Source organism: Typopeltis vanoorti, chromosome 11 (genome assembly GCF_054136105.1).
Source record: "Typopeltis vanoorti isolate ZY-2024b chromosome 11, IOZ_Tvanoo_1.0, whole genome shotgun sequence".
NCBI classification, from domain to species: domain Eukaryota; kingdom Metazoa; phylum Arthropoda; class Arachnida; order Uropygi; family Thelyphonidae; genus Typopeltis; species Typopeltis vanoorti.
This window is the reverse complement of record NC_143559.1, coordinates 24253520-24274539: the sequence shown is the minus strand read 5'-3', so window position 1 is coordinate 24274539 and position 21020 is coordinate 24253520. Positions and strand designations below refer to the sequence as shown.

The window sequence follows — 21020 nt, the reverse complement described above, 5'->3', positions numbered from 1 at the left end:
AGGAATCTCTTCTTATCTTCCCTCAATAAAGTCAAGGCCTCACAACCATACGAGAGGATAGAATTCACCAAGGTGTCAATTAGTCTTAGTCTGGTTGTGATTGTTATTCTGTTATCTCCCCACAATGGTTTTAACTTCTGTAGGGCCATGGCTGCCTTAGCAATTCAGTATTTAATGTCAGTTTTTGAACGACAATCTTGACTCAACGTGCTTCCTAGATAAGTGAACTTATTTACATTCTCAATTTGTTTATTGCCAATTTGTATCTTTAAGAATTCAATGTCTGATTTTGAGGTTATCATTGTTTTTGTAGGTTTATGTATAATCTATATTTTTTTTTTAATGTTTTGAAAACGTGGTTGGTTATCTCTTGTAATTCTTCTTCACTTTCTGCCAGATGATCGATATCGTCTGCAAAACGCAAGTCGTTTATTCTTAGTCCGCCAACTACTATTCCAGTGTCATATTCATGAAGAGCTTCATCTATGACATATTCCAGAAAACAATTAAAAAAGAAGAGGGGACAAGATGCATCCCTGTCTTACCCCCCCCCCCTCGTTCTGCACGGAATGGTTCACTGCTATAATTTTTAATTTCAATTCTCATATCAGATGAGGAATAAAGAGATTTAATAATCCTAATGATTTTGTTGTCAATACCATAATGTTCTAAAATTTTCCATAATGCCTCATGCCATATCGAGTCAAAAGCTTTTTGAAGGTCTAAAAAGTTGTGACAGATTATTTTATGTTCTATGTATTTTTCACCTAGTATAGTATGTGCATTGTAAAAATATGGTCAATTGTACTTATGGAAACCTGCTTGTTCATCTGATAGTCTGCTTTCTATTTTCTTTTCAATTCTTGACAATAGTATTTTTAACAGGATCTTGCTTGGATGACTAATAAGTCTTATTGTTCTGTAGTTGCTACCTTTATTGCTGTTTCTCTTTTTAGGAATAGGTATAACGACAGAAGTCTGCCAATCAGAAGGCCAAGTCTCTGTGTTCCATACTACCTGGAATAAATTTAGTAAGGTGTCTATGATGATGTCACCTCCTTCGCATATCAGTTCCTTTGTAACACCATCAATTCCCAGTGATTTTCCTATTTTTGAGGAGCTAACTGCTTCTTTTAATATCGGGTAATCTCCGAACCTCCTGGCAAAATATCGTCAGTCAGTTGAGGGTTCTTTTGAAAAAGCTTGGTTGCGTAACATTTCCATCCATCAACTATTTTCTGGGTGTCCGTGATAGGAGTTTCATCTTCTATGCTTCAATTAATTACAGTAAAAGGTTTGGTTAACTTATTGATGAGAGTGGTTATACTAATATTAAATGCTACAACAGAAGAATGCAGTAACGACCTCAAAATCAGTTTAAAAAAATTTAAAATGATGCGTGACATTAACAGCATAAAGCGTGGAGACTTAATCATTGTTAGTAGATCTCGTTTTATAGTTTTTCACGTAATTCAGTTCTGCTAAACATAGTGAATTTATTAAGCTTTTTCAAATGTCTTAATATCATGCCTTGATTTCTATTTAAATTGTCTCCTGTCCGGAGTACCACTATAGTTTCTACATTTGAAATCTTCGATATACGGCATGGAGCTGTGGTCCCAATCAATGGAATGGTTCGAAATTGAGAAATGATGGGCTAATCCTAAGGTCATTACTTAATTCTTCTGTTGTAGCATTTAATGTTAGTATAACACTATCGTCCTGAAGAAGCCAGACAGACTCAAGCCGGCAAAACTGGTAGACAATTATAGACATATATTTATAAAGAATCATGGTCCAATAAAATCAAAAAGAAAATGTCTTATATTTAGTATAAAAAAAGGACCAAATATTAACAATCAAAAAGGTTAGTAATACTGTAAACTTTTCATGTAGTACCATCATAATATCCTGTACATCCCTTAAGGATACATCAAGGTATATCAGGAATTTGATGGTTTTTCTAAATGAATCTGCTGGTCTGAGTGAATGGATAGGGTGCTTGCTCTCCAACCAAAAAGTTGTAGGGTTTGAATCCTATGGTAGCTATAGTTATCCGTGAATGGCTTTAGATGGGATATAATTTCACTGCCTGGTGGAAGACCACAACTACCATGCATATTGGAAGCCTGAAAAATTTTTCCATCCTGGGTTTCTAGAGCATGGTTTTGTGAATTACCTAATCCTTAGTCCTCATCCACAGTATTAATGTACTGTGGATGAGGACAGTACAGATAGGATGAGAAATGTACTATTAATAGCTTTAAAGGAACATGTGCACAAGACATATTAAAGTAACTTTTACATCTTACACATTTAATAGAAATATGTAATGGATACAACAAAACTGTGCAGAGTTTCTTTGGAACCAGACAAAACTTCTTCATTCCAGCAAGTACAAATTCAATTGTCTTTTCTTTGAAACATGTGAAATGCTAAGAAATTGTCTGAACTGATCAGACTATATATATGCCAATTCAAGTTTTGAGAAGTGATCACTTAATTGTTCGTTAATTTTTTTATAATTACTAATTATTTTAAACCATGTTTTGATCTACACAATTCACTACATTTGTCCCTTTGAATTTTAACAGTGGAATATCATATACTTCAGCTGTGACTGAGACATGAGCCAATGTATGCATGATTTATGACTCATTATTTTTATTCATCTTTTGAATGTAGTTAATGGTCTGTCTCCCCAACAATGTCCACATAATGCAGGATGAAATATGCTGGAATTTTTGAATAAATTCTGTATAATTTTTGTTGCACATGTCAGCCATGAAAGTTACTTTAATATGACTAATGTACCATATAAGATTGCAAGCTTTTGCAGGTGGATTCACTAATGAAACTGCAACCAAGGTCATAAATACTAAAGGAATGATAAAACATTTTTAGTGTTTGATGAAATTTGTATTCATGAATTGTTCCTGCTTCCCCCAATCTAAAATGACTACTTCATTCTTTCTGAGATGCTATTCCATATCAGTGAATAGTAAGAATGTTATGAAAAAGTGGAATTTCATTTTTAATTTCTGTATAAGATGAATAAGAACCATTCAATTTAGTTGTAACTTAAAAAAAAAAAAAAAGCAGCAACAGAATGGAGACCACTACAAACAGGATGGTCTCCATCCAGAAATTTCTATAATGTGTAAAATTTTAACTTTATCTCAACGCTTTAGTATACCATGCAGGAAATATATTCTTCTATTTTTATTAGAGAAATACAGCAATAAAATAATAGTCACGTTATTAGATTTAATTTCAAGTAAAAGATTTTGCAAGAAGCAGCTTTACACATTGCTATAATTTAAGCCTCATCTTTAGGTATGCTTATGTTTTCTTTCTCTTCCTCTGTGCCCTCTAACATAGTTGTCTCTAATAATCCTGCTTTGACTCGTTGATACATAAACTTTGTCTGTGAATACTGATATCTACAATAACACCTTTAAAGAAAAGTAAGAAAAACAAACAGATTTTTAAATTATACTTTTTAACACATTAAATGGATAGTGCATTTCAAAATAATACCCCCCCCACACACACAAAGTAAATTATCAATCATTGTTATAAACCTGAAAAGCTTTATAACAAAGTTTTCAGGCTTCGACATTTGTAATCTAAGAAAACTGAAAATTATTGTGCATGCATTATTTTGGAAGTTGTGAAGTATGTCACTATTATATTAGTGCTATTTCACAGAATGTACTATTTTTTCAATTTCTGAAATTTTCTAAGTAATAACAATCATATTTATTAAATTAGGGAAACAAAATGCGTGTTGAAAAGATTATTTTACTGATTAATAATAAAATAACTTTACGTTTCGACCACTGCATTGAGGTCATCTTCAGAAGGATACATTCAGAAGTATAAGAACAAGCTACAAGCTGTTGCACTCTATACAAGTAAATTACATCTACGTTATTAACTAATCTTTTTTCTTAGCCTGCCCTCTAGTGGGAAAAAAAAATTAAATAAATAAATGAAATAAAATAAACAAAAATAAAATAAAAACTACAATAAACTCTGCTAAAGTCCGCATGTACTAGGATTCTTCTGGAATTATACAGTTATATTATGATTATCTTCTGGATTTGTACAGGTTGCTATTGAATGTTCAAGGGAAAAAAAAAAAACACTTCACTAGGTCTCGTATTGAGATTTTTCTTCGTGGTTGCTATGAAGGTTGTAGATGGGTCCTCCACATTCTTGGAATTGTTAGACCATCATTTTTATTCAGATTCGGATCATGTTTGAGCATTTCACATGCTTCCTTGAATTTCCGCTCGAACCAGGTTTTGGTGCGGTGTAGGGACTTGGTACCTTTCCAGTCAATTCTGTGGTATGTTTGGAGTGCGTGGTCAGAAAGGCCGGTTTTTCCAAAATGGAGGTATTTTATGTGACGTTTGTGTTCATCCTTTCTGATTGGGATGGTTCGCCCTGTTTCCCCTATGTATGGTATGTTACATGTGCAATCTATTTTGTAAACCCCTGGGTGGGCTAAGTGTGGCAGGGGATCCTTGGAAGAACTGAGTAGGTGTCTTAATTTTGTCGGGGGTTTAAAGGTGGTTTTGATGTTGTATTTGTGTAGTGTTCTGTCTATTTTTTCTGAAATGCCTCTAACATATGGTATAGCAATAGCATTCTTGAAATCTTTTTTGTTATTAGTGGTATCTTGTGAATGGTTTTTATACTGTATCCATTTTTTATAAAGGTATATTTGATGGTCTCATATTCATGGTTAAGAGCTTGTTCATTTGAACAAATGGTTTGAACTCTGTGTTTAAGGGTGCTTATAACCCCCTAGTTTTTGTGTTGGGTGGTGATAAGAAGTTTTGTGTATGTACTGGCCTGTGTGTGTAGGTTTGCGGTAAACTGAGAAGGAGAGACAGCCTGAAGGAAGACGTGTGACAAGTGTGTCTAGGAACGGAAGAGAGTTGTTTTTTTTCAATTTCAATGGTGAATTGGATGTGTTTGTGTTGTTTGTTCAGGTGGCTAAGGAATGTATCTAGTGCTTGGCGGCCGTGGGGCCAAATGGCGAAAATATTGTCGACGTATCTGAGCCAAATTTTGGGCTTTAGGCATGCCGATTCTAGAGCTCGTTGCTCAAAATCTTCCATATAAAAGTTCGCTATTGGGGGGGAGAGTGGAGAGCCCATGGCGGTACCCTCTTTTTGAAGGTAAAAATTGTTTTGCCACACGAAATATCCGGAGCGGAGTACGTGGGCAAAGAGGGCCGTGATGTCGTGTGGAAATATGTTCTGTAAGAGTAGGATAGTATCATTGATTGGGACATTGGTGAAAAGGGAAGTTATGTCAAAGCTGACTAATAGATCTTGGTCGTTGAGTGTAATATTTTTAATTTTGTTTATGAATTGTTGTGTATTTTTTTATGTAGGAAGGGGAATGACCAACCAATTCCTTGAGTGTGGCCGCTAATTTAATTCCTTCCACAATTGGATGTAATGGCATGTCTGTTTTGTGTACTTTTGGCAGGCCATAAATTCTGGGCGCGCGAGCATACTGCGATATTAATTTTTTGATCGTTTCTTCCGGCCACGTGTTAACTGATTTAAGTAGTTCAGTAGTTTTCTTTTTGTTATGTTGCATGGGGTTGTAATTTATCATTTGGTAGGTGTTGTGGTCCGATACCAAATGGTTCATTTTTTCAATGTAGGTTGTCCGATTTAAAACAACAGTGGTGTTCCCTTTATCGGCTTTAGTGATAATAATGTCACGGTTATTTTTTAGGGATTTGAGGGCCAATTTATCCGCTTTGTTTAAGTTGCTGCTTAATTTTTTGGTTGAATTTAGTAAACAGGCAGTTTCCATCCATATTTTGTCAGCTACATTTAGCTGACAATGCAGACTAATTTAGCTGACAAAATACACAAAAACCAGGGGTTATAAGTACCCTTAAACACAGAGTTCAAACCATTTGTTCAAATGAACAAGCTCTTAACCATGAATATGAGACCATCAAACATACCTTTATAAAAAATGGATACAGTATAAAAACCATTCACAAGATACCACTAATAACAAAAAAGATTTCAAGAATGCTATTGCTATACCATATGTTAGAGGCATTTCAGAAAAAATAGACAGAACACTACACAAATACAACATCAAAACCACCTTTAAACCCCCGACAAAATTAAGACACCTACTCAGTTCTTCCAAGGATCCCCTGCCACACTTAGCCCACCCAGGGGTTTACAAAATAGATTGCACATGTAACATACCATACATAGGGGAAACAGGACGAACCATCCCAATCAGAAAGGATGAACACAAACGTCACATAAAATACCTCCATTTTGGAAAAACCGGCCTTTCTGACCACGCACTCCAAACATACCACAGAATTGACTGGAAAGGCGCCAAGTCCCTACACCGCACCAAAACCTGGTTCGAGCAGAAATTCAAGGAAGCATGTGAAATGCTCAAACATGATCCGAATCTGAATAAAAAGGATGGTCTAACAATTCCAAGAATGTGGAGGACCCATCTACAACCTTCATAGCAACCACGAAGAAAAATCTCAATACAAGACCTAGTGAAGTGTTCCCCCCCCCCCCTTGAACATTCAATAGCAACCTGTACAAATCCAGAAGATAATTGTAATATAACTGTATAATTCCAGAAGAATCCTAGTACATGAGGACTTTACCAGTTTATTGTAGTTTTTATTTTATTTTATTTATTTATTTAATTTTTTTCCCACTAGAGGGCAGGCTAAGAAAAAAGATTAGTTAATAACGTAGATGTAATTTACTTGTATAGAGTGCAACAGCATGTAGCTTGTTCTTATACTTCTGAATGTATCCTTCTGTAGATGACCTCAATGCAGTGGTTGAAACGTAAAGTTATTATTTTATTATTAATCAGTAAAATAATCTTTTCAACACGTGTGTTTTGTTTCCCTAATTTAATAAATATGAATGCTGATCACTGTGTAACCTTAAAAGAAATAAGTAATAATAACAAATTTAATCATGTATACAGCACTGTTAGTAGCCTGTAAATCCCTTTACAAATTGATTATGATGATGAAATTTGCTACTTTAAAACAATTTTCCAAACTTGGCCCATCACGTATATATATATATAATATATGTATGCAGTTTGCTAAAGTTCAAAATAATAGCCCCCCCCCCGCCAATCATATATTACCTGATATGCAGACAGAAAAAAATTCTTTTGTAAACTTATATTTGTAATGCTGTGGCTCTTTGTCCCGTCTTATACAGCGACTGTGTGTCTTACTTCTGCAGTTTGGCCAAACTGCTGAAGACGAAACACTTTCTTACATATAAGCCAGCTAACTCAGTAAATTTCCTCGAACCTGGTGTTACCGACTGCGCTACACGTGTGCAAACACTAACGAAAGCACATTGGGCGGAATCGATTCATTACGCACAGAACACTCGTGATCAATTGATTAAGCAATTTCACAGGTTTCCGATTCAAATGAGTTGGAAATATTACACAAGGGTAATTGTGGGTACAAGGGGATGTTGAAATGTGTATACACAAATGTAAATAAGCAGATTTGCAATACTGTAAAAGTCGATTGTAGCTTAAAAATATCAAAGCGCTTTACATCGATTTTTACATACTTCAAGTCCCATGAGAATATTGTAAAATTAACCTTGTTTGTCTGTATATTTTGTGCTAGATATTATTGTAAATAACCCTTTGGAAATTAACTGTATATACATCTTTAACATGAATATTTAAAGTGTTAATTTTCCGGTGGCAAAACAAAGGCAATGTTTTGCCACCGGAACATTGTGTAATAGCTCTCTATGAGGACATAAGAAAGGTTGTTTATGGCTTTTGTATATGAGAAAGTGCTTACAATCTCTGCGCATAAACACCTCCAAAGTCATTCTAAAAGGTTCAAACAACTTTCTGCTGGCCGGCAACTTACGATCAAAAGGGTGCACAGACAAGAACAAAGAGCAGATTGAACTTAAAAGAAAATGAAAGAGTCATGCCAAATTCTTCAGGGATTACAACCCTTAGTGCAAGAACCCGAGATCACAAAATAAAAGGGGCTTCCAGTTGTCAGCAGAGGGTCATCAGAAGTCAGAACCAGATTGGAGGCGAACTGCAGACCATGAGCGGAGTTCGAACCAGAGCAGTGGCGGCAGAGAAAAGAGGTGAGGCAAGACCCCAGTTACTAAAGAGGAAAGCCGAGATCCAGGTGCCGAGAGCAAAAAGCAAAGCACTGTTACCAAAAGGAGCCAGAGCCAGTCGTCGGCAGTTAGAGGCACAGTCATCGGCGATTAGTAGCAGAAGTGACGCCAATTAGAAGCAGAAGTTCCAGAAGTAAGGATCCAGAGAAGAATTTGCCTGTATGCTGAAACCTCTTGTATGTGCTATTCTAATACTGCAGATTGCAGTCCAAAAGACCCGCTAATATCCCGAAGTGATACCTCTGTAGCAAGATACTCCTGAAGGAAGCCTAAAACTTGAGATGAAAGAAAAGCCATAAAGACTTTAGTAAAAGACTCTTGACTGAATGTGCGATACAGATCCTCTGTAACTTACTTCCCTTTGTATATTTTCTCTTATAATCTAGGAGATATGTTGTATATGGACTGTTAAGAATTAGTTTAAGAGTAATAAGAAGTGTCCATAAGAGAGTCAATTGGCATGTTAGAAGTTGATATCTAATTTGTAAAAACTAACCTCTTTGCGAGTAAACTAGAAGTTTAATAAGTTGAATTTGTAAGCAGAGAGTAAATAAGTTTTAGAGTTAAAGAGATTATTTAGTGCTGAAGTGAAAGGGTTCTAATTTTTTGCTAAAGATTTTATAAATGGGTAGAGAAAGCAATCTCCCTGTCGTTTGATTCATGTATATTTCATATTAATGTAAATAAATGTGTTTTAATTATTTGTTAAAAGTGCTGCCTGATCCTTTATAACTGCACTGTTATTAAATAAATCGGACTTGTGAGCAAGAAACAACTAAGGCATTAAGTAATTAAAAGCGCAGTTTTATTACTTAAGAACCACGACTGTTTATATAAACTGTAAGAGAGAGATCTACCGGAAGTTTTATCGAGTCATATGCCAAATATTTGATATACTGATGGTGCAGTCTGACAAATACATTTTTTAGTGTTCATAAGCATATGACTAATAAATACAGAAGATGGATAAACATAATATGCAGTAGAGTAAGTGAGAAAGGTTTCGTGAGAGAAAGTGCGCACAGCTAATTAGTAATATAGAATGTAATATCCAACAGCTAATAGGAGAATAAAGATATTACAATACAAGTATTGTAATATCTTGCAATTACAATACTTATTAGAGTATTGTAATTTCAAGAGAAAAAAGATATTACAATACAAGTATAGGAAAACAACACCCTTTATTACAATGTCGCAGCATCGACAGGATAAAATCCACAGTAGTTAAAATAAAAAAAAGTGGATTGGAACAGTAAAACTCGGACTCATGATGAATGATAAAGCTGGTGAAAGTCTTGATCATTACGCAGAATGAATGCTCGCTGAAATTAACTCACAGCTCTTTTTTGCAATGCCGATGACCTATTATACTGTAGTATATGATCTAACTAGAAAATTATATTTGCTTTCAAACACTAATGTTGTACTTGTTCTCTCACTTCGGGCACATTTTTTTAAAAAAAAAATGATACCACTCGGCGGAAACTTTGCTAAAAGAAGTCCTAAGCGTCGTCTGCTTCCATTGTTACGACTGCCGCACCTCCTCGCCACCAGTACACAGTTTAAAGAGAATTCACAAGTCTTCGTGACAAAAATCCTTACAACTCCCTTTGGGGGAAGCACATCCGTCACAGGAGTGTCGATGTTGCATCTAAAAGAAAACTCAGGCGAGTAATTGACTCTAAAATACAAGAAACGAGGTGAGAGCTTTATGGTGCGATGCAGCTCCCGCAAACAAACAAAACAAAAAAAAAACTATATAATCATCATTAACTAAACATCAAGAAAATATATAATCATTATTAAGAAACAAGCCAATAACAGTAATTAATTATATCAGTTTTTAATCTGGAAAGGGCATCGGTGTTACCATGACGACTACCCTTTCTATATGTAACGGTCATATTATAACGTAGGGCTAAAGCCCATCGGGACAACTTGGCACCATGAGGGGCACTTTTAGTTAGATAGGTCAGAGGGTTATGATCTGAAATTACCTGTATTTCAGCACCAAATACCCATGTGTCAAACTTTTTCAACACCTCCAAGATGCAAAAAGCTTCCCTTTCAATGGTTGACCATTTCATTTGACAAGAATTTAGTTTCTTACTGAAGTAAGCAATGGGCAATTCTTTTCCTTGTTCTTTGTTTTGAGCTAAGCATGCGCCAATTGCTGTTGCTGATGTATCCGTATACAACTGGAACGGCTTGTCGAGATCTGGAGTATGCAAAGAAGGCATTTTTATAAGCTCTTCTTTGAGTTTCGTAAAAGCTTCATCAGCATCCGTAGTCCAAGGAATATTGTTTGGGACACTTTTCTTAGTCAGATTTGTCAGTGGTAATACAATTTGGGAGAATCGTGGTATGTAGTCATGGTAGTAGCTAGCCAGCCCAAGTAGACTTCTTACTTCCTTCTTTGTCGCTGGTGTTGCTAAACCTTTTATAACCTTGGCCTTCTCTGGGTCCGGGGAATGTTGACCGGATCCAATCAAATGACCTAGGAACTTCACTTGATTTTTCCAGAATTCGCATTTTTCTAGGTTTACTGTTAAACCCACCTCTCTAAATGTTTTGAAGATTTCATCTATATGGGTGAGATGTTTTGACCATGTTTTAGAAAATATAGTCAAATTGTCGATATAAGATCGGCAGTATGCCTTATGAGGAGCTAGTGCTTTATCCAATGATTTCTGGAATGTACTTCCAGCGTTCTTCATTCCAAACGGTAAGACGTTCCATTGATAGTGACCAGAATGTGTCACGAATGCAGTGAAGGGCTTTGCTTCCTTTTCCATAGGGATTTGCCAATATCCCTTGGTGAGGTCAACTACAGTGATAAATCTTGCTTGTCCTACCTCAAATAATAAATCTGTAGCTATTTTCATTGGATAAGCATCTGGAATAGTAAAACTATTTAGTTATCTAAAGTCAATGCATAGTCTGACGCTTCCATTTTTCTTAGCCACACAAACCACAGGATGAGCCCATTCACTGACACTTGGCTCAATGAGACCCATATCTAACAGTTCTTTGACTTGTCGATTTACTTCCTTTTGTAGAGTGATTGGCACCCTATAGGGTTCGAGTCTCTTAGGGGAACAGTTCTCTGTAACTTTGATGGAGTGTCCGTCAACTTTGGCATGACCAGGTTTGGAACTAAAAACATCTCCATATTTCTGGAGGATGTCAAAAAGCTATTGTTTTTGTTCTCCCGTCAAGAGAGCTTTCATATCCTCAAGGTGTTTCCTAATATCTTCGACTGATTTATTCATCTTGTCAGCGGGTGCATAGTGGAGTGTTCCGAAATCTTCATCTAGCTTGAAAACTAGACAGACATGATTAATTCTTTGAATATATGGTCGAAGCTTATTTATGTGGAGCTCCCTGATACTTCCATCCTTCATCTCAACCTTCGCAGAATGTGGTCTAGTAAGTTGGACGACTGTAGCAGGTCCCGTCCAAGTATTTAGAAGCTTATGAGAGGATGAAGGTAACAATACTAAAACCTTTTCACCAACAATGAAGGATTTTTCTTTGAAACGAAGATTATATCTGGAGGAGTATTGTTCTTGAGACCCTTTGGCGTTCTCGGATGCAATTTCATGAGCTTTTCTTAGATTTTCAAGAAGCTCTGGTAAATAATTTTCAATCAAGCGAGAGGCTGTGGTTGGGATGCCTCGTCCACCAGTCCAAATTTCCTTTAACAAAGATAAGGGGCCTGGAGGTAATCTTCCATATACCATCTGGAAAGGTGATAACCCAGTAGTACTATGTGGTACTTCTCGGTATGCGAATAGAAGATAGGGAAGATGTAAATCCCAGTTTCTTCCATGCTCCTGTATATTCTTATTCATCATCTCTTTTAAAGTTCTGTTCCAACGTTCGACAGTGCCCATACTCTCAGGATGTCCTGGAGTGGAAAAAACGTGGAGCTATGCCTAGCAGATCTTCAAAAGCTTGAGTGAGTTTAGATGTGAAATTCGTACCTTGGTCGGTACAGACCATTTTAGGAAATCCCATCTGAGTAAAAATCCTCATCAGAACATTACATGTAGTTTTAGCACTTATTTCCTTGACAGGTTATGGCTTCGGCCCATCTAGTGCATAAATCAACAGCACATATTATGAATCAATGTCCTCTTCCCGATGGAGGTTCTAATGGTCCGACACAATCCACACTCCATACCTCAAACGGAGTTTCTGGTCTGATGATAGATCGTATGGGGATTCTATCTCTATATGTAGCAGTCCGTCTCATTTGACATTCCTTGCAGCTTTCGCAATATTTTTTCACATCTTGTTTAATGGTAGGCCAAAAGAATGAGTACTCGATTCGCTGAGATGGCCAGCAAGAGGGATTTCATGTGCCATCTTTAAGACATTTTCTCGTTTCACACACGGTAGCACTACTTGTCTAATATTCTCGCCACAAATATGTTCGTTATGAAGCAGAACCCCATTGTCAAAACGCATAGGCATTTTTCTGCCTTTTTGCCCATTCAAAACACCTTCGGAGCGTCTCATCATCCTCTTGAAATTTTCCGAATTCGAATTTTGTTTTTTCTGGTATACGCTCATTTTCTGCACCTGGTGGGGACTCTATCGTACTGACTGCCAATGCTGTACTGGTTATTTTCGAAGGAATGTCTTCGTCTTCATCATCTTCTGACCGTTTATCACTTAAATCTTTTGATTTCAGAACTGGTGTCTCCCAATGATGACTACTCTCATGTAGCTCGACGCTTTCGACCAGTATTTCATAGGCAGAGGAGCTCAGTAGCAGATCGGTAACCAGTCTTCTTGAGATGGCACATGTGACTGGAACATTACCATGTAAATTATCATCAATTTTCATTTCAAAAATTCTCAAGGGTGTTATTTCATTTTCTCCGAAAGCAAAAGTTATTTCTATCTTACTTTCTCCATCATGGGGCGTATCTGCCACTAAATCTTCACGCACTACCGATATTTGTGCTCCCGTATCTATTATTCCATTTAAAACCCTACTTCTGCATTTGATTTTGACGACCTTCAAATCATCTACATTTCGACCGATGCCCACTGATTTGGATACTGGAATGGAAATTTTGGCAGTCAACACACCTGATTTATTGTCATCCCCAGTGGTAGACGTTTGAACTAGGTTACTGTGTGCTGTAGCAGGAGTACCTTTTGGCTGACTATTTTTCATACAAAACTTGGCGATATGACCTTCCTTTCTACAAGTAAAACAAGTTGGTTTGTAGCGAGGCTTGTATGAATCATCAATTCACCGTGGCTGGTACCATCTCGGTGGACCTTGAGAGGGAGATAATAACTTATTCTTGAATGTTCGCTCAGCAGGTGGAGTATAAGGTCTAAACTTTTCAGTAACCTTGTCCTTCGGAATAGCTCCAATGGGCTTCCTTGATGTACTATGAACACTGTCGTATTCGTCCAATCTGTCAGCTAACTTGGTTGGAGAAACGAATTTTGCCCAGTCGTCTAAGAGATGTTCTCTCACTTCATGTGGTACTTTCTTCTTCAGTTGATCCGTAATAATTAGATCTTTTAACCCTTCAAAATCAAAAGAGTGGAGGCCACCAATCCACTCTTCGAAATAATTAGTTATTTCATAACAGAAATCCCTCCAAGATTTTTGCAACCTTTTGGTGCATCACAAACTTTTTTCTGAAACTTTCAGGATTCAGTCTAAATCTCTTTAGTAGAATTGTTTTAATATATTCATAATCTTCGCAATTTTCTTCTGACTGCTCTACCAATTAATTGGACAATCTCAAATGGTAACAAAGTCAAGAGACATGATATCCAGTTTTTAACATCTATTTTGGTTCTCTTAGCTTGTCTTTCAAACAGGGATAGGTATATCACAATGTCATCCTCTTGTAATCTAAACCTAGGCATTAGCTTAATTAGTTCAAGACAATATGGTTTATTGTCACTGGATACTGGAGTTGAGGTTGGTTGAACACGCGCTTCAATTTCCAGTTTCTTCAACTCGAACTCCATTTGTTCTCTTTTCTGTTGGGCTCCCAATTCATCTTTCTGGCATTGGGCTTCTAGTTCTTCCTTCCGCCGTTGAGCTTCTAATTCTTCTTTCTTCATCAGTTCTTCCTTGAGTCTGGTACTAATAATCGTCTCCAACATCCCTTTAACAAATTCTTCTTCATAAAATTTACTTCCCGTAATAATCATTTTAAGATCTATCACTTTCATTTCAACAGTTGGCTTCTCTCCCAATTCTTCAGCCAATTTACGTAAATCTTCGTTTCTACCTTTGGTTAAATAAGCCATGGTGCTTAACAATAACTCTCTTTACTGATAAAAAAAAATCACCCTTAAAAAGGAATCAATTGCAATTTTTTTTTTTTTTTTTAAATGCCCAGAAAGAGATGTATATATTTGGCGATTATGGGACTCATAACTAAATTCAACATATCATTTGTAAACATAAACAATCTTACAATATTATCAGATAAAAAAAAAAAACTTCAACTACACAATTTATTATACTTTCAAATACACAAATATATATATATACATATATATGTGGATATATAAAAACAAAACCAAAAAGAAATAGTTCCGATTTTACACCGCTACTATATAATAACTTAAATCTCGAAACAGAACTATCAAAACAATATGCAAAAATGAACTATGATAACACTGTTGTGTTCTTTCTCTGGTGAGAAATCACAAGTACTGACTGTTCCAAGATGGAACAAACATGCGAAACTCGACAAATCGGTAAATGCAGAACAGAACAAAATAAATTTAAAATGAAAAAAAAAAAAAAAAACTATTCTGATTTATCTGGGACGAAAATATAGCTTGAACACTGGCGTGTTTTTCTTTTATCCAAACTATTGTACTACTGTTCCAGGATGGAACAAAATTTAAATACTGATGTATTCTTTCTCTGGCAAGAAATCAAAACTACTACTGTTCCAGGATGGAACAAACTCCGAACGCCATTTTTTTTTTTGTTTTGTATCAAAACAGACTTTCGCCCAAATAATCAAAATAGAACTCTAAAAACATGGGAGCATACATTTACATAACGAATTGCTCTCACCTTGTAGATCCTACCGGCTGTGCCAGTAAAACTCGGACTCGTGATGAATGGTAAAGCTGGTGAAAGTCTTGATCATTACGTAGAATGAATGCTCGCTGAAATTAACTCATAGCTCTTTTTTGCAATGCCGATGACCTATTATACTGTAGTATACGATCTAACTAGAAAATTATATTTGCTTTCAAACACTAATGTTGTACTTGTTCTCTCACTTCGGGCACATTTTTTTAAAAAAAAAGTGGATACCACTTGGCGGAAACTTTGCTAAAAGAAGTCCTAAGCATCGTCTGCTTCCGTTGTTACGACTGCTGCACCTCCTCACCACCAGTACACAGTTTAAAGAGAATTCGCAAGTCTTCGTGACAAAAATCATTTTGTCACGAAGTTTTGTAAATAAAGAACAGGCAAATAAACAGAAAGTGTATATATATATAGTGTAAAAAATTTCACCATGAATGTGAACAGCAGTAATTCAGAAGCCACTAGTACTAACAAGATGGGGGATATAGAATTTTTTAGAACTGTAAATCCTCACCTCATTATCCCTCAATTCTCTGGAGAAGACCACGATGATGTTTTGTCTTTCTTCAAGTTTGTAGAAGAGCTAAGGAACGTCGGAAACTGGTCAGACTTCCAGCTTCTAATAATACTTAGGAATAAACTGATTGGAAGGGCCAAGAATTTTTTGTATTCCTCTGCCATATAGAGAGACACTTTGGAATACAAAAAATTCAATGATACCCTGATATCTCAGTTTTCCAAAGTTAAAAATGTGGGTCCGAACGTGTGGAGGTTGCAAGAATGTAGACAAAAAACAGAATCTATCATTGATTATTACAATAGGTTGTCACCTTAGCTAATAGCTTGAGCGTGTTCAATGAGGAAAAAAGCCATCTCGAATGGGTAGTCTTCATTCAATTTAGACTGGGAGTAAGAGAGGAGTTAAGGAAAGCACCATACAAAAAAGGAATAAACAACTTACAAGAATGCTACATCACTGTAAAGGAAAGGGAAAATAGAATAAGAGAAATTAGTCACTCCCTTGACTTTAGACAAGAAAGACCCCCAGATTCAACTAAAGTTTCGTTCAACAGCTTAAAGATGGTAGGCGCAAATACACAAACGGAAACTGGAAATAGGAAGGGTTTCGAAGTTTCACACCTTGCTGCACAAAATTCCGTGAAACAATCACAAGAACCACCCAGCATAGAACAGGTATATAAAATGGAACGAGGAAAAAATAAAAAAAGAAGTTGGAACAGATAGCAGAGAACTTGAGGGTATATAAGAGAGAGGAACAAGGGAGCTCAATAAGAAAAGGAGTTGGTGCTAATTTAAAAGGAAAATGCAAAATTACTAAATTAAATGTAAATAATAACACAAGGAGAACCTGCAAAGAAAAACATAGGCAACACAGAATGCTAAGTGTGAATGGAATGACTCAGGGGCAGGAAGAGTTACTAACGACAGTGCATGGCCTAATAAAAGATACGCCCTGTGAGGTTCTCCTAGACACAGGAGCCCATGTCTCTGTTATCTCTTGGCCTTTATTTTCTAAACTAATTCCTAACCAGGTCATTGCACTAGCCCATCCAACCAAACTTTCGGGAGTGGCAAAAACAGAGCTCCACACTAATACAAAGTTAAGGATGGTCATCACTCTGCCTAGGTTTCAATTGAACTTGTTTCATGAATTAATTGTTTTCCCTAAAACCACGAGCACAACTGATCACATAATCTTAGGCATTAATTTCCTAAAAAAGTATCAGTTTGCATGCAATTTTGCCACAGGCACTGTGTCTCTATGTGGGGTAGAGCTTAAACCAAATCCCAGGTTCAGGGAGCAACAACGTCAGGATGAGGATGAGACAAGGGATATAACAGGAGATAAAAGCAGCAAAGCAGATGGAGAAAGGTCCTGACTGGAGGGAGGAGTTAATAAGAAACGCCACAGGTGAAACTACTTCTACGGAAGAAAAGAGGGTGATTGAGGAGTTCCTACACACAGCATTCTAGAAATACAATAAGGTTTTTACTGAAGAGATCAACTCGTTGTCCTGTATGGATTTAGTGGAACATGCTGTCCAAATCACTTCAAAAAATCCTGTTCACATCAAACACCAATTAAACAGATGGAGGAACTCCAATTAATGCTGCAGGAATACGAAGAGGCAGGGATAACTGAAAAATCAAACTCTCAATGGAACAGCCCTTATATTCTAATACAGAAACCCAATGGCGGTCTTAGATTCATTCTGGATTTGAGAGAAGCGAACAAGCTCACTAGACTAATTGACTTCCCATTATGCAAAATAGAAGAGCTACTGATAGGACTGGAAAATGCAAAATACTTCTCGAAACTAGATTTGAATTCAGGTTACTATCAGATCCCATTAACTCCTTAACATACAAAGACGTCTGTGACACGTCTCTTGTTTATTGATTACAATAAACAAAATATTGATATACAAAAATTGATTTTGAATTTTGGTTTCACATATAAATACAACTGGTCCGCACGGTTAGCCCAGTGGCTTTGCGCTTCGCAACCATATGCCTGGGGAAGGAGTGTCCTAGGTTCGATTCCCGTCGGAGACGTGAGGAGCTGAAGGATCTTCCTCAGCCATAGTCAAGTTAGCCGGTCTTGGGCGTGGGCAGTAGGGTTTTTTCTGCCAGTTTATCTGGCGTTTTTCATCCCGCAAGCAGGCAAGCCGGCCCCGTGAACACACACGGATACAGCCAAGAAAACCTTGAGGCATAGGAGTGACCATTCTATCCTCGTATTTCGGTTACGAAATCCAAGCATGCTTGGAAGGTTGTGGGCCTGAAAGGCCTGTTAAAGCCATTGGGATAGATATAAATACAACCGAATATAGATGCCACAACAATCTTGTGCCTATTTCCTTTCAGCCGAGAAAAGTTGCCAATGGCATGTATCGGCTATTTCGTTTGCGTTTGCACAAATTCATCATTATTTTTTAAATAATGATGAATTTGATCCAGCAAATCACCCTTGCCCAAAAAATTGGCAGAAAAACGACCGCTTTCTGATTTTTAATTGGTACGTTAAGAGGTTAAAGAAGGAAGACAGGAAGTACTTTGCGTTCACAACGAGATGGCAAAACTACCGACTGTGTAGGCTCCCACAAGGTGCACGAAACTCTGCCATGTCATTTCAGTCCCTTATGAACAAAGTCCTCGCTGGCATCCTGGGTAGAGGTGTTACTTGCTTTCAAGATGACCTACTGATCTATTCACGAGACCTACACACACACAAGGAAATACTATCAATCGTGTTGGCAAGATTGCATCAGGCCAAGTTGTCTTTAAAATATTTAAAATGTCAATTTTTTTTAAGGGAAGTGGAATACCTGGGTCACAAGGTTAGTGAACATGGAATAATTCCTACTCAAAGCAACATATGTGCCATTCTTGATGCAAAAATTCCAAGTGTGGTGAGGCAGGTCTGACGACATATAGGGATGATAAATTTTTATAGAAAATTTATTCCAAATTGTTCCATGCTGATGGAGCCTATTGTCAAACTGACAAAAAAAGAGGGTAAAATTTAATTGGACCAATGAGCAGCAAAGCACCTATGAATCTCTAAATTTGGCCCTGTCCTTACGTACCCTAATTTTGGGGAGACTTTTTTCTTTCGGCAGATGCCTCATACGATACCATTGCTTCGGTGTTGGAACAGAAGCATGGGGACGATTTCCGACTCATAGCCTTCATTAGCAGAAAGCTCTCATCCTCCGAGCTGAACTATTCAGTCATAGAGGAGGCCTTGGCAATCGTGTTTTCATTCAGGAAGTTAAGATATTTGCTGTTAGGACAACATATAATACTGAGGTCGGATCACCAGCCACTATCTTTCCTGTTCTCCATGAAGGATAAGAACCAAAGAATAATTAGGTGGACCCTGGAGCTCCAAGAGTACAACATAGTATATCCCAGGATAGAAAAATGTGGTGGCTGACTACTTATTAAGATCTCTAAGAACAAACAATGAAGGAGATGAGCCTAGTAACAGCGATATTTCCAACCCCATACATAAGATTGAGAGTTTAGAAGAGAACTAGAATAAGCCCCCCACTTTCAATCATGGGAAAAACCTCTTATTATTGCAGCTCAGTGGAACGACCCCATGTGGAGCAGTTGAAAAGGGAGAGCCACTGCCCAGTGAGTTTTCATTCCTATAAACCCTACACATGGACGGTGATGGGCTTCTACTGTCCAAGCAAGAAGGGATGGGAAGGTGGAGATATAAAATACTGGTCCCGGCAATCATGACCCCATGGGTGTTTCATACCTTTCATGATTCTGACCTAGCAGGGCATCAGGGATTCAAGCGTACGTTGCAATGCATCTCCCAGAGCTATCTGTGGAGAGGCATGGTGGTGGTGGTGGGGGGGATGTGCTTTCATATGTGTCCTCCTGCCATATCTGCCAAAAGAACGCCGGCTTTAGAGGAAAGGCCCCTGGTGCAACCTTTCCTATCCCTGTCCGACCCTTTCAGGCAGTGGCAGTGGACATAATCAGGCCCCTACCCACTTCGCAGAAAGGAGATAGATACATAGTGGTCGCAATAGACATGTTTACCAGATTCCCTGAGGCAGTGGCAATGAGAGATCATTGCCATTGCTTCAGGTCGCAGACTGTAGCTAATAAATTCTTAAAACTAATAGTATCCAGGTATGGGACACCACAGACTCTCCTTTCTGACCAGGGTGCAAACTTCACAGCAGAGATTATGCTGCAGTTATGCAAGACACTCAAAATAAAAAAGATATTCACTACCCCATATCACCCCCAAGGGAACGGAATGTGTGAACGGCTAAACAAGACTCTAAAGCAGACACTACACTGGCTAAGCTAGCCGACAATAAGGTGACTAGTTGGGATATGTATTTTGCCACAAACATTATTCGCCTGTAGGACTGCCATTCATTCAGCAATAAGAGAGAGCCCTGCAGTTGCCCTTTACGGATTCGAACCGAGTTTCTCTTGTGATTTAAAATACTCTCATGTCGACTCCGGTTTTACAGACATACACGAGTATTTGAATTGATTGAGCATAATAAGATAACTCACAATATGTTAGCAAATCTAGCAAACACAGTTCACAAAAAACCAGAGCATATGTCAACAAGCTTAGAAAGTATAAGGAATTGATCCCTGGAAACCTAGTTCTCCTTGAGCAAAAATCAATACGGAGGAAAGGAGGAAAATTTGGAAGAAGTGCACTGGGCCCTTATGAGATCCTGGAGAAACTTCCTCCATTAAATTTAAAATTTCGAGACGTAAAAAAACCCTGGAAAGATCATTATAGTACATTCAGATAGGATAAAGTTATATAACAAAAGAAATGACAGGCTTGTGTGCTTGGGTGACTCCTTAGACTCATTGTTGGAAAAAAGGCCCTCCAGCTATCAAGAGAGGAGGAAAGCTGGGGCACACTATGCCGATCAAGGGAGAAGGGATAATCTCATATCTGAGGAGGATGCTGCCAAATGATGAGAATGAACGCTGCGAGCCCCCAAGGGAGGGAAGTACAGAGGCTGATGATACAGGGAGCAAACGGCACTTTCAGACACGATACCTCTTAAGATCAAGAAGCACTGTAAACAGTATAGAGAGAAGCAGTAGTAATAAAAATCACCGCCTAGGCAACAGGAAAAATATTAGAAGGAGAGCAGGGTATCAAAACGGGATAAAAT

At 37.5% G+C, this 21020-nt stretch overlaps 1 protein-coding gene across 1 annotated transcript in view; it reads right to left on the bottom strand.

The window, feature by feature from the left end:
* Positions 1–3186: 3186 nt before the first annotated feature.
* The window catches only part of l(3)87Df (cytochrome c oxidase assembly factor COX20 lethal (3) 87Df), a 118583-nt gene continuing 100749 nt past the window's right edge, over positions 3187–21020 (bottom strand). The window contains exon 4 of the mRNA XM_090400865.1: positions 3187–3455. Within this exon, the coding sequence (XP_090256991.1) occupies positions 3320–3455 (136 nt within the window). The 3' untranslated portion in view covers positions 3187–3319. The remainder of the gene's footprint in view (positions 3456–21020) is intronic.